Source organism: Urocitellus parryii, chromosome 11, assembly GCF_045843805.1.
Source record: "Urocitellus parryii isolate mUroPar1 chromosome 11, mUroPar1.hap1, whole genome shotgun sequence".
Taxonomy (NCBI): Eukaryota; Metazoa; Chordata; class Mammalia; order Rodentia; family Sciuridae; genus Urocitellus; species Urocitellus parryii.
Genome location: NC_135541.1, coordinates 65,139,938 through 65,154,491, shown reverse-complemented (window position 1 = coordinate 65,154,491; position 14,554 = coordinate 65,139,938). Strand labels below are relative to the sequence as shown.

Below are 14,554 nucleotides of genomic sequence, written 5' to 3'. Positions count from 1 at the left end.
GTTTTGTTTGGTGTATGTTTTTGCTTACTTATTGAAAATTTTTATAATAACATCACATTTAATACAAATATTTTCCTCCATTTCATTATTTACTTGTTTTTAAATTTATTTTGTGGTGCCAGAAATTGAACCCAGGACCTCATGCATGCTGGCCAATATACTCTACCACTGAGGTATACCTCCAACCTTGACTTTTAGTTTTAATTTAGAAATTTAAATGTGTATGCTTTCAATCTGTCAATTTTTTCCTTTATCATTTCTTTCATCATTAAAAAGCTTAAAAAGCTATCCCCATTCCAGAAATATGATATTCTATTCTGTTTTTTTTTTAAATATGTTATTTCTATTTAAATGTATCGTCATCTGAATTAACTTGTGTGTGTGATGTGAGTTAAAAGGGAGTTATTTTTCTTGTGTCATAACTTCCATTATCATATGTAAAAATTTTCAAAATAATAGAAACTGTGTCTGAATATTTATTTTGGTCTATTATGACTTTTTAACAGTAGTTTTGTTTTACATAATCCATTTGAATACCTGGTTGAGCTAGTAACTCTCAAAACGAATTTCTCAGAATGTTCTTTGATATTTACACTTGTTAATTCTTTAAAGTACACAGCAAATCCTGGTGTCCTTGAGGGAAAACATGTGGGGAGCTTGCTTGTTTTCAAATTCATAAAACTACACTTTGTGAGGCTGGAGTCAAGCTCAGATCCTCAGTTGGGGTGGTCAGCCAGGCATGCTATTGTGTGGCTAATCTTCACTAGCAGCCCTTTGACACACACAACTCAAAAATGCCTTGGCAAAGCTACACCTTACAGTGTGTCACAGATTGTTAGGGTTGCCTCCCCTAAAGACCGGAGATCATAAATTCTAAGTCCACAAATGCTAAAGGAGTATAATATTTGCACTTAAGTTTTGCATATCACACCCCCATTTACTCCACCATCGTACCTGTATCAATGTTGATACTAACTACAGTTTTCAGTGGTTAAAACTATCCCTAGTTGGAGGATTGACCTTATTTGAATCCCCAAGTTCTGACACTGATCTGGAAATGGTGACCCAGTTTTTGATGTTGGGCTCCTGTTATTCCGCCCCTCCCCCAATTTAAATATAAATGAATTATTGACTTGAAACACCTACTTTGGATAAAATCTGAAAATTTATAATCCAGCAGGAGAAAAGTATAAAGCCATCAGGACTCACCTCGAACGTGTCAGGCAGCCAGTGTATATCTGTAATTATTTTCCTATGTCCACTCTCTATTGAAGAGACAGCACAGTGTCTGATGAAGTTAGACTCTTTAGGACTTTCCGGTTCAAGGAGAAACATAGGCTGAAGAAATGTTAAAGTCACATTTCAGAGAGCTGATGAGTGAACTCAGATTCTACTCATCATTTCAATTAAAATTAATAACTTGAAGATATATCAGTTCAAGGGAAAACATAATTAGTGTTTCTCTATATATGTATATTTATGTAAGATTCTTGATTTCCCCTTAAGTTTAGTCTAAGATTTTATTTCTAAATCTAAGTATTGTTGGCACACTCCTGAAAGCATCATTGGTCTATCTCAGTCTTGAAGGAGAATTTCCATGTGTGCACAGAATGTGACATTGACCATTCCTTGGGGCTCCGGGGTGGGGGTGGGGGTGAGGGTGGGTGGGCGGATGTTCAATATGGTGGCCAAATACTGAGTCGGGAGCAAGAAATATTTTTTCCAGTGCTTTTTAACAAAATCCACAGCCTCACAAAATTATAGTATATTTTGACCAGAAAGGATTTGAAATCCATTTCATATATGAGAACTAATTCCTGATGAAGTAAGGTGATGTGTCTAAACTCACCCACTGTGAGGCAGAGCCTGGATACCTGGCCCTCTGTTCAGGGCTCTCTCTCAGCACATAATATAAATCACTTGGTCTCTTTGTTTACTTAACAATAACAACAACAACAACAACCCTCCCCCCAACATCTGGTGGGATAGATGATGTAACTTGTTTTGTTGCACTTTTAAAGGGTCCACACAAATGCAATTTGGAACACATCTATGAGAAAATGGGAAGGCTTAGGAAATAACATTCTTTTTTCTTTTCTCTACTGAGTCTTTGTTAAACTCGGCAACTTTTTTGATGAATTCCTAAATGAGAAAAAATTTGCAAGTAAAAATTTTTAGAAAACCAACCTTGAGTGTGACCTTTTTACTTTTGCCACTCGCCTTAATGTTTTCTATGTGATCTGCAAATGTGGTGATGTCCCACAAGACGATCTAAAACAGAAATAAATGTTTTTTTTTAACACTTTCAGGAAACAGCTAATTGGATCGTAAAGATTTCTTTAGAAAACTATTGATATGCAGCCTGATAAATCAGTCTTCTTAAGTGATAATCAAATTTAGTCTATATCTTAATAAGCAACTTTTAAAATGAATATTAAAAAAGAATGTTTTCTCCTTTCTAAAAGTTCTTCAGCCATTGGATTTTTCTGCTTGTGATAATAAATGCCAATGTTCTAAAAAGATCTAGATGAGTATCATGTACTTTGCTTTGCTTTGGGAGGAATTCTTCTCCTGTACTTGTGAATGTACAACTGCTATAGACCCAGGGGAAAAGATAATTTTCCAAAATTCTCCAGAATTAAGTTCTCCAGAATTAAGTACAAGGCTGGTAATTGATGATTTCTATTTTTTTTGGGGGGGAGGGGGGGACTACAGGGGCACATTACTACTAAGCTACATCCTCAACCATTTCTATTTTTTTTTTTTTTGAGAGAGTCTTGCTAACCGCCTGGAGTCATGGGGATTATAGGTATGTGCTTCTGTGCCCAGTAGTTGATTTTTATTTAATTGAATATTTTAGCCAACTTCAATTTTGTATATACCTGGTCATTTTCTTGAAAAACCAGAATAAAACAGAATATACAATATTAAATTAGTTTCAATGACTAAAAGTTTTAATCTTTTTTTTGTATATATATATATATTTTTTTTTTTTCTGATGAATTCTATTTAAATCTGTATCATCCTCTAATAACTACTCACAGGAAAATTTCAGAAGAGGTCTTTTTTTTTCATGAAGTGGTAATGCTTGTAGCTATTTTTCTTCCATGGATTCTTATAGAATATGTGGCTCTATCCCAGAAAATCCAATAGAGTTGACCCAATTTTTGTCAATCATTGTAACTGGGTTACTCTGTGAACACCTCATATACTGTTACCATGTCTCACACATCTTCATCCCCTGGTTCCTGGCAGGATGACTGGCACTCAATTGGCAATGCTTTCTTCTGCTGAACTTAATTTTTAAGTTAGTTCAAAAAACTACCGAATCAAAATTTATAGAATGTTATCTACATTAATAAGTGACTAAAATATTCCATAAATACCTGTCCATTTATACAGCCTCCAGCAATGATGTTAGGGTCACTCGGACAGAAGTTGAAGCAGACGATATCATCGGGGCTCTCCAGCATTAGCTAAAGCAAATCCCACAAAGGGAAGAAAGAGCGAGAAAACCTATTAAGATCATAGCTAGTAAATAACATTAAGGTGGTTTGAGGTCTAATTTTATAGCTGTCTATAAGCAACGTGCATTAGAGTTCATTCTCAGAAATCTATCTCTGATTGGAAGGTGCTTTTGTGGAATATTATCATGGACATTGGCCATACCTATGATAGTGGGGATATTTTCAAGGGCACCTAGGTCTTCTCCCTTGCCTACTTCTAACATGCCTCCTATGTAATAGTTGTCACATGTTAGAACTTTTCTAAACCAAAGGACTATGAAATTAGTGTTTTTGTGAAGTGTGGCAGTCAGTTTTACAACAGCAGGATATTTGCTTTTGTTCTCTGATGTATACCTAGCCTGGCACATAGTAGACACTCAAGAATAAAATTCCTTCAAAAACAGAATATGGGGCTATTGCCAGTGATATTTTAAATTTTATAATAACACGGAACCCATAAGGTGAAAAGTAAGTTGAAGGAATAGTTATATTAACAATGTTTAACACCAGTGTAAAATGCTTACATGGTTACTTTTCTTCAATCACAACAGCAAAAACAAACAAACAAATAAATAAATAAATTTTAAAAAGCCCCATTAGGCTGAGTGAGCTAGCATTTCCCACCTGGGATTAGAGTTAATTATCTTCATTTATTCCGTACTTTGTGGATTCTAGAGAAACCTCTTTTTTTCTCTCTCTCCTTCCTCCCTCCTCTCCCTCCCTCCCTCCCTCCTTCCCTTCCTTCCTTCCTTCCTTCCTTCCCACATGTTAAACAAGCACTTCACCATTGAGCTACATCCCTAGGCTTTTAAATTTTATTTTGAGACAGGGTCTTGCTAAATTGCCTAGGCTAGCCTTGAACTTGGAATCTTCCTGCCTCAGTTTCCAAAGTAGCTGGGATTACAGGCATGTGCCACACCATGCCTGGATTAAACTTTTACTTTTGAAAATAAAATTGTTAAACACTCTCTTACAGTGTTGATTAAACAAAGACAAAATGAAACAATTTGCATTATTTCTTAAAAGATTATGTGCTTGTGTTTTTAAAGCTACTTTTCCAAACAGGAAAGGACAGTCTTTCTTTCCTCTTTCTTATTGCCTGGAAGTTCAGCTGTACTTTCATAGTAAGGAGTGGAGAGTATTTCTGCAAGGCAGTAATGTTAAAAATCCTCTGTGGCGGTGGGGTGGTGGGGGGTGGTGGGGTGTGTGTGTGCTGGGGTTGTGGCTCAGCAGTAGAGTGCTCGCCTACCCCTGGGTTTGATCCTCAGCACCACATATAAATAAGTAAATAAAAATAAAGTTATTGTATCCAACTACAACTTAAAAAAAAATCCTCAGTGGGAGAATGGCACTATCTTTGCGATAAGTAGATTAACAAAGAAGAACTAGAGATCTGTCATTTTAATATCTGGGTCTGTAATAAAATTTCTAGAATCTCTGACAGTAAAATTGCCATAATTCCAATGAATTTGGGAAGAAGCAACAAGGAGGGGCTAGGGCTTTTTAAGGAAAGCCTTATAGTAACAACATATTATTATATTTAAGAATAGTACAAAAACTTAATCTAACATTCAAAAAAAGCACCTTCCACTAAACAGAACTCTTATTGAGCAGATACTGGAAACTAGAACCATATGAAACAAACCCAGACTTCAGTCTCATTTTATGCAGATTGCTGTGTGTTTTAGTTTGGTTTGAGTGGTATGTGTGTGTGTGTGTGTGTGTGTGTGTGTGTCTAGGTTGGTTGGTTGGTTTAGTTTTAGTTAGGCTATTTAAAATTGGGAAATTTTCACACAAAATCTTAAATTACTGATTCTCTTGACAAAGGGATGCCCTGGCAACAAGAGAGCTGAGCAGTACTGATCCAAGGTAGATAGGTCCTGTACTTGGGGACACAGTCCTACTCCTTCCACCCTCTTGCTCTCCCACACAACCATCTTTTCTCATTTCCGCCACCTACTGGTGTTTCTTGGAATTGAGGAAATTCATATGAAATAATTGAAAATGAAATACAATTGAAAATCAATTTGTATTTGAAAATCAATATTAAATAAACCCAGAAGAGTTTGTTTAAAAAAAGGTTTAAAATTTCTCTTATAACCATTTTTTAAAAAATATAATGCTTTGTTCAGCACACTGTTTCAATAAACTCACCATAAACTTTAATTTTGCTCAAGTTGGATGACATGCTAGGCATTAAAGAAATCCCAATTTCATAAGGCTTTACAACATTAATTAAGTGGTAAGAAAGTACTTTGCACTTAGAAAAACTGCTAAAGATATATGACAAATTAGTACCTGAAATTTCCCCAGTTATGTGGGTAACTTGTAGATTACCTGAGGATGTATGGGATCAGAGAAACTCCAGAATAAAATCAAGGATGGTTGCAGCAATAATTTACCAGAAAGCTGGACTCTCTCTTCAAAGGAGAGACGCTCAGCCATTGACACAGCGATTAGCCCTGAGTGAAATGTAAGGAGACATTAGCATTGGCAGCAATAGTGGAGAAGAGATTCCAGCTTGTGCTCTTCTGTGTAGCAACTATTAAAAGATTTGGTAATAAAAGAAAATGTTGCCAGGCATGATGTTGCACACCTGTAATCTCAGTGACTCAGGAGGCTGAAGCAGGAGGATTGCAAGTTCAAAGCCAGTCTCAGCAACTTACTGAGGCCCTAAGTAACTTAGTGAGACCCTGTCTTAGTAAATGAATGAATGAATGAATGAATGAATGAATGAGTGAGTGGATGAACAAATAAATAAATAAAGGGTTGGGAGTATGGCTCATTGGTTAAGCTACCCTGGGTTCAATCCCTGAAAGAAAGAAAATGTTTCCTTTTGTATGTGTGTGAAAAAGGGCTGGTGGGGAGTTTGAGGACAGAGTGAGCAGGGACTTCGTGGTTCTGCCTTCACATGTTCCTCTGCTTCTCAGCTGCCAAGCTCCTTAAAGAAGGTAAGTGTTCTGTCTTGCCCAGCAATCCTGGAGGCAGAGTGTCAGGAGGAATGAGTCCAGTTGGGGAGTCCCCTTGCACTGCACAATTGAGTGACCTGAACAAGTCACTTCCCAGAGTTGAGATTTGGTCCTCTTGTTGTAAAATAGAGGTAGTAATATGTGCATGTCCCATGGGATTGCTGGGAGGACCTGTGGAAGCAAAGGTGTTTGGCAGGTACCTGGCACTCAGCAAATGGAATTGGTTTTGAAATTGATCTAGTTTGATCTAATTTTACATAAATTTAAAATTGATCTAATTTTACATAAAAAAGCAAGGCTATTTGATATCAGCACAAAAGGGAATCCATCATTTCCTTCTCACCATAGATGGTTGGGTGCCATGAGATATAGCTAATCATTTTATCCGTGCCACTATGAAGGTCAGTAAAGGACTGGTACTCTTTCAGATGGGTGTCAGTTTTATCTCCAAAGGCACCTTCTTCTTCTGCCAGGCGCTTCCAGTCTTCAATGAATGTGTTCATGATTTCATTTTGCTGCAGGGCTATTTCAACACTATTTTATTCAAGAAAGCAATGAAGATGTTGGATTTTAGTGTTCAAAGATAAGGCTATTTTAACAGGTTTTTCTTCATTCATATTGAACAAAACTAATAATTCTCAATTATATTTGGTCATAAGGATTAACCCCACATGAAATAAATAAATTAAGAGAAAAAAAACTTCATTGGAATTTGTTACTTAGAACTTCTTTCATGAACTTGCTATTCAGCAGCCGGAAGGGCCATTAGCTGACAGCTTCTGTGGGTTCCGAGGCAAGACTGCACTCTGTGCAGGTCAGTGACCAAGCAGGATGCCAGGGCCTGACCAGTTCTGCTCTGAAGGCTGTGCTGGATTGGCTAAGAGTTTGTCTGAAGCTCTACCTGAACACTTCTTCCTTTATATTTCACAGTGTATACTCAGGAAACCTCTACTGCTAATTTGGCCTCAGTTGCTTCCTGGAAAGTCCAAAGTGACACAAAAGGAAATTTCTAAGGCATTTTCAGTATTAAATGATCACTTATACTAAATGAGGACAGCTCAAATATGTGTGTGGACATGCATGTAATGTATATGTGTGTATTACATAGATACAAATACATATATGTGTATAAATTCAAAACAACAAATAACTGATTCTCAACAGGGGGAGATTTGGAGTTTAGTAGTGTGTGTGTGTATGTGGAGTTTAGATGTTTGTGTGTATGACAACTAAAACTGGTGGTTTTAGTTGTCACAATGCCACAATGCCTGGGAGGTGTTACTATATTCAATTCTATTACCCACCCCCTTACAATATATAAGATAGTTCCTAAAATGAAGAATTGTGCTACTGAAAATGATAATATTGCTCCTTTAAGGAATAATCCGAGTGCCTGTACAATCTCTTAGCAGGCTAGGGATTCTGGTTTCACAGGCTCCTGTCTTTAAATAGTTACTATGTTTATTATTCCTTTATATAATTAAGTTTGAAAATAGCTCACTAGGCTTCTTGGAGCTTTCTTACAATTAGAATGCTGCTTCAATGATTGAAGTCCAAATATCTTGTGTGTGTATGTTTACATAGGTGTGGTAAGCTGAATCATTTCCAATGATGAATTTCTTAAAATAAGAAGAAACACTGCATTTAGGCAATTAAATGTAAACACTAAATTTCCTAATGGACATTCCTAGAATGTAAATAAGGGTCCCATTTGATATCTCTGTCACTGATCCTTAACACTACTGGTCACTGCTAAATTGAATTCTCTCTTGGTTAAATTCCTTGTAGTTCATCTTTTCGAACAGAAGCATTTTTAAGTCCCTGTGTTTCAAGTGTGGACCATGGGCTAGCAGCAGCGGAGGGCCGGCAGCTTGCTTGCAGCACAGTCACAGGCCTCTGTCGCCATCTACCACACTTGATTAGGGATTGATGAGAGGCCCTTTATTTTGAACATTTTTACTTCACCAAGGCCGAGCTCTCCCTTGATATGATCATTTGCAAGTAGACCTTTCATTTTTAATCTTCTTATCAAGAAAAACGTTAATGGCTACTTAGTGTTGCAATGAGGTGCTATGTGTTTTGCTATGTTTTGATTCTTGTAACCTAAGTAAATCCATATTTTAGTTATGATCAGTGTGACTATGCTCTGGCAGCATTCGGTTTATTCTGAGCCTTTTCTTGTAACACAAACTTTAACTGAGCTGAGTTGCCGGCTGACGACACATTGACAACTCTGTATTGATATACAAACGTGATAGTTGGTATCTCAAGACTTTTCCCTCCAAAGTTACCAGCTGGAAGCTTTACATGTCTTCAGAGTCCATAAATAACAGTGCCTTAAGACTACCATTTGAGACTCATCTTGCTGTGACTATGCTCTGAACATTGACTCTGAACATTCACTGGATGACAGAGGTGAGCAGTCCTTTGTTTCATTGTCGGATAAGTTGGCTTTTCACACCTGTTCAAAGTATCATCTTGAGGGACTGGTCTCCCAGTCCATTAGGACATTTTTCTTCATGGATGCACAGTGTTTAGTTTGTAACTAACATTTTGTGTCAGAGTAAATTTTTTTTTTTACCCATTTTTGCCTAAATGTTCACATATTCCTTTTGTTTATTTTGCTCTTGTGTGCATTACAATGGACTGATTAATTTAGGAGCTATCTTGACTTGTTATTTGATTAGGAGGATTAAAAAAAAAAGGAACCTGTTTTATTGCATGAATTACAATGCTTGAGGTTAAAATTGTCATCAGGTATTGGAAAACCTGACCACCCTTCTTGGTCCAGTACAACAAGTGACAAGAAACCTTAAATTTTCTTCTTTCTTTCTCATTGTAGCATGCTTGCTGCGAGTGAGTGGCAAAGAGTGAATGTACTCTGAATCATTAAATGAATTTTTGCATCAGATTCTTTCTAGACATCGGTAACAACTTTTGAGAGTTGCTGGAATTTTCAGACATTTAGTTCAGTCTGAAAGAATTAATGAATGTTTTCTTAAAAATAAAAAGCTTAACTTGGGCTATGTATAAATTTGCCTATCACATTTTTTTAATTTTGGAAAGAAATAGAAACCAACCCATTCCGTACAACTGCTAGACTGGTCCACTATTGATCACTTCAAACTCTGATGATAGTTCCATGAGATTTAGTGAAGCTCATTCTCTAGTTTAGAAGCCCCAGAGCTCTGCTCTGAGTCCTAGCACCAGCATAGGGGTTGTTTTGAAGACATCTCTCTTTCAGAACCTGGGTGGCAGCAACACAGAAATTTGTGGTAACAGTGACATGTCCAAAAAGCATATCTGAATTGAATTTGGTTTCTCATTAACAAAGATAGTTTTTGCAAATTCTTTCATCATAAAAATGATCATCCCTAATACCCACAGCATCTTCAACCTAATTGTCCTATAAAAGGCAATGAAGCTGAGAAAGGGATTGTGGGGTGGAGAAAAGAAACCGTAGTATATACAAATATACTTTGACTAAGGTCGAGCATCCTTAGTCCAAAAATTTGAAACTTGAAATTGTTGAAAATCTGAAACAGTTTGAACAAGGACATGACACCACTAGTAGAAAATTCCATACCATGAAACTTTGTGTAAAATTACCTTCAGACTATGTGTGTAAGGTATATGTGAAACAAATTAATTTAATGTTTAAGTGTGGGTCCCTCCCAAGCTATCTCATTACTATTATTATTCCCAAATCCAGAAAAACCTGAAATTGGAAACACTTCTGGTCTCAAGCATTTTGGATGTGGGATACTCAGCCTGCAGTTGTTAATTTGCAATTAGGAAAACATCCTCACACATTCAGTTGCTCAGTGTGTTTGGTGTGGTCCCAGCATAGGATATTGCTTAGCAATAGAAGGGCAAGAAATACTGAGAATCTGTAGAATGTGTCATGATCTCATGCACATCTGATGTTTTTGTACTTTCTATCTAGATACCTTATAGAATTATTTATTAGAACCATTATAAATAAACTTGCACATTTTATATTTTATTTCAAAATTTTAATATAAAAGTTTTTTACCTTGTGGATACCTTCTTAAGAAAATCAATCAAAGTCTTTGATTGTCCAAGTTTCTCTCTTTCCTCTTCTGAGAATTCTCTAGCATAATATTGTGTAGTAGCATTTTTGGGGTATGTCCTAATATATTCAAAGAAAGTAGAATACAAAAAATTATATAAAAGAAAAGCACATATATACATGTAGGTCATGATAGATCAAAAGTTTATCTCTGTAGCTGGGTGCAGAGGTGCACATCTGTAACTCCAGTGACTTAGGAGGCTGAGACAGGAGGATCAAAAATTCAAGGCCAACCTCAGCAACTCAGTGAGATCCTGTCTCAAGATGAAAACTAAAAAGAACTGGGGATGTAGCTCAGTAGTCAAGTGCTCTGGGTTAAATTCCCAGTATAAAAGAAAGTTTGTCTCTGTGACAGTGATATTAGCTATTAATTTATACTAAATTCTAAAGTTCAAATTTTCTTTTGTCTTAGCAATTGATATTGACTACCATTCAAAGTCTAAATGTATTTCTCTCTGACATAATTAAAAGGCTTATTTTGTAAAATTTTAACTTAGAAATCATTTTTAATTTATAGAAATGTTATAAGAAGGATATAAAGAATTCTCATACACCTTTTGCCCAGATTCATTGATTATTAACATTTTCCAGATTTACATTATCAGCAACTTAGTGAGATCCTGTCTCAAAATGAAAACTAAAAAGAACTGAGGATGTAGCTCAGTGGTAAAGTGCTCTGGGTTAAATTCTTAGTATCGTTGGCTCTCTCTCCATGTCATTAATGTTTCTTGACTACTGAAATACACCCCCATGCTCAGGGAATATTTGGCAATGTCTGTAAACAGTTTTGGTTGTCAATGCTGGAAAGTGTTGCTGACGTCTAGTGGGTAGACCCCAGCGATGCTGTTACACAGCCTACAAAACACAGGTAAGTTCCCCCACAACAGAGGATCGTTGAGCCCAACATGTCAGTTGTGCTAAGGTGAGAAACTCTGCTCTAAATATGCAACTAGGAAGAAGTTATAGTTAGGCAGTAATGGCAGCATGATCTCTGAAAGAAATCTGCTTCCTCCAGTCTGCTCTCCAGGTCACCTCCCCGTGAAAATGTCACATGGCCTTTTACTTCTGGGCTTCATTGATAGCCCCACTCACTAGACTGGGTGATGTTGGTCCTTGCATGTGGTGCTGAGAAACAGATGATGCACAATGATCAAGAGTGTGGGTACTGAGGACAGGCTACCTGACTTTGAAGCCTCATTCTATCACTCACTCTTAAATTTAGATCTCCTGCCCCTCTCATCTATTTACACCCTCTGTAGCCATCACTATTACTCACAGCCAACATTCCTTGAAAGCATACCACATCCAAAGTCTTGTGGTTGGGGTCCCTGTTGTTAGAGGTTTACTGTCCCTTCTGAGTCCACCTACTGAGTCTACCCTGGCTGGCTCTGACTTGGGACTTGTCTTCACCCGGATAGGGACCCAGAGGAAAGCTGGCTGGCCTAGCTGGACATTTGTCTCAAAATCCAAGGTCCTTTGGTACCTACGTATCACCTCTCTCCTTTGTGTCTCGCTCTCACTTCTTGGGAGTTTATGGATCTCTACTGTCATCATTCCCTGCAGGGACTTTACTACCAATCCTTGTATTTCTGTTTGCTTTCTCTGGTTCAAGCCTGTCAATTCATCTGCCACCCTGGTTTCTGATTCATTTCTTGGCCCAGCATTTGGTGTTTATGTTTCTGTGCCCTGACTTTAACATTGCACTCTCAAGGTTTCTGATTTTTGGCTTAAATAAATCTGAAAAGCATTTGTGTGTTGCATTCCATGTTTTGGACCCCTGATTCTTCTGGTCTTGAACTCTCTTACTGTATCTCATGGCTTTTCCCTTAACACTGAATATAAGTGAGTGATCAAGCTGAAAACGTTCTCTAACTCCATCCCATCCTCCCTCTTTCCTTGTTCTATTCCTTTTTTTCCTCCCCATTTAGTAAGTGCATGTCAGGAACTATTGTAGGAGTTAGAGACATGGGGGAGGGGAGAGAGAGCTTAAATTCTAAATGGGAAGGGGAAAAGAGTCAATTAAAAATATAAATTAAGCAATTCGGCACGATGAAGAAAAATAGAGTAAGGGGTTAGATAGTAATGGAGGTGGTGGCCTTTATGTAGGAGTGTCAGGGAATGCCTCATTTGAGCAGAGGAGGAGGGAAGGAGACATAAAAGATATCTGGTAGGGAAGAGCATTCTAGGTAAAGGAACTGCATACATATACCAAGCCTCAGGGTGTTTGGAGAATCCAAGAAACAAGAAAGACAGTGTGGCTGCGATGGATGAGAAAGGGGAATTATGAGAAAGGAGGGGGGAAGGGAAAAGGGAATCCCGATCATGTGATGCCTTATAGGTTCCTTTAGGATGGAGACCATTGGAGGGCTTTAATCAGTGACATAATCTAACCTACTTTTTTTTTTTTTGTGATTGTGCTGAGGATTGAACCCAGTGCCTCACCCATGCTAGGCAAGCACTCTAGCACTGAGCTACAACCCCAGTCCCCCAAACATACATTTTGACAGGATTTACCTGGCTTTTCTATGGAGAACAGAATGTAGGAGAAACAGGATAGATAGCAGAAGCCCAGTCAGGAGGAGTTACAATAATCCAAGCAAGAAGTGGTGATGGCTTTGTCCAAGTTGATAGCAGTGGATATATTTAGAAAACAGATCCAAGAAAATCTGAGGCTTTTGGTCTGAGTAATTAGGAGTATATTATTGTCGTTTATTGAGAGGAGAAGGATTCAGGATGTTTTAGGTTTGGGGATATAAAATCAAAATTTTGTTTTGGGGCATTTAAATTTGAGATACCATTAGATAATTCAATTAGGCAGATGAGTAAATGAGTGTAGGATTCTGGGGAGAGATGGAGGTTGCATGTATAGATTTGGGAGTCATCAGCAAAGAGATGGTAGGAAACACCACAGCACAGAAGGAAGTCATCCCAGGATTAAGTCTAATTAGAAAGGAGATCAAAAGGAGATAGCCTCGGTGCCCTGAAATGTTTAGACAGTTTCTAAAGGAAGAGGAAGATCCAATAAAAGAGACTTATGAGCTGCCAGTGAGTTAGGAGGGGATAATAAGAGTTTTCAATAAGTCCAACAGAAAATGTGTTTCAAGAGGGATCAACAGTCAATCCTGTTAAATACTGCTGAGTGGACTAAGGTCTGAAAATGGATCATTGGATCAAACTGTCAGAAATCTTGTTAAAGACTGCTTAGAGTGGGCTTTAGACAGAAAGCCAGAAGAGAAAGTGGAACTACGAAATATGGACAACTGCCGTGAAGAGTTTTATTTGCAAAGAAAAGCAGAGGCATTAGGTAATAGCTGCAGGGGGCAAGCTATTTGTTTGCTTTAATGATGAGTTCATAGTATTTTGTATGTACACATGTCTCCTTTCCACCTCTTCCACTGTGTTGACAGCCACCATGTAAATTTAAACATGGTCACATTTTTCCTGGTTTAATTACAACAGGCTCCTAGTTGGTCAGTCTCCTCAATTCCAGCCTTTCTCTTCTCTACCCTCCAATCCACAGTACCTGGATATCTATCTATAGCCTTACCATCCTGTCTCTGCTTCAGAACTTGCCAAACTTTCCTACTGTCCATCATTCTTTGTCTGCCTCATCATGGAGGAAAACAGAACCTTTGATGCCATCCCAAGAACTCTGAGTTAATGTATTTTTGTAAGTAATAATGAACCAAATAAGAAATCTAGCCAATGAAGTAAGACTTGAGGTGTAAAAATGATCACTTAGGTGGTTTAATGGAGCAGTTAGGAAGAAACAGTAATATTCCAGGTGAGTAATGACCAGCATTGCAATTATTAACATCACTCATTTTCCCATCTCATATTCTTTATAGTCTTCCACAGTTGTATCTCACTTTCTTAAGATTTTTAACGGCATTATTGAGCATAATTAGATCTTGAATTGAATGACTCTAAGTGATCTATAGGATCATTGTCAATCCATTTCTATTAATTATAAAGAGCTCTCAAAC

General features: G+C 37.5%; 1 protein-coding gene across 1 annotated transcript in view; it reads right to left on the bottom strand.

Moving 5' to 3' along the window:
- Dnai3 (dynein axonemal intermediate chain 3) overlaps positions 1-14,554 on the bottom strand; it is a 50,524-nt gene that overhangs the window by 24,666 nt on the left and 11,304 nt on the right. The window contains exons 7-12 of the mRNA XM_026406137.2: positions 10,512-10,628; positions 6,819-7,009; positions 5,844-5,968; positions 3,387-3,476; positions 2,188-2,271; positions 1,210-1,338 (exon numbers count right to left, since the gene is read on the bottom strand). Coding sequence (XP_026261922.2) covers positions 1,210-1,338; positions 2,188-2,271; positions 3,387-3,476; positions 5,844-5,968; positions 6,819-7,009; positions 10,512-10,628 — 736 coding nt within the window. The remainder of the gene's footprint in view (positions 1-1,209; positions 1,339-2,187; positions 2,272-3,386; positions 3,477-5,843; positions 5,969-6,818; positions 7,010-10,511; positions 10,629-14,554) is intronic.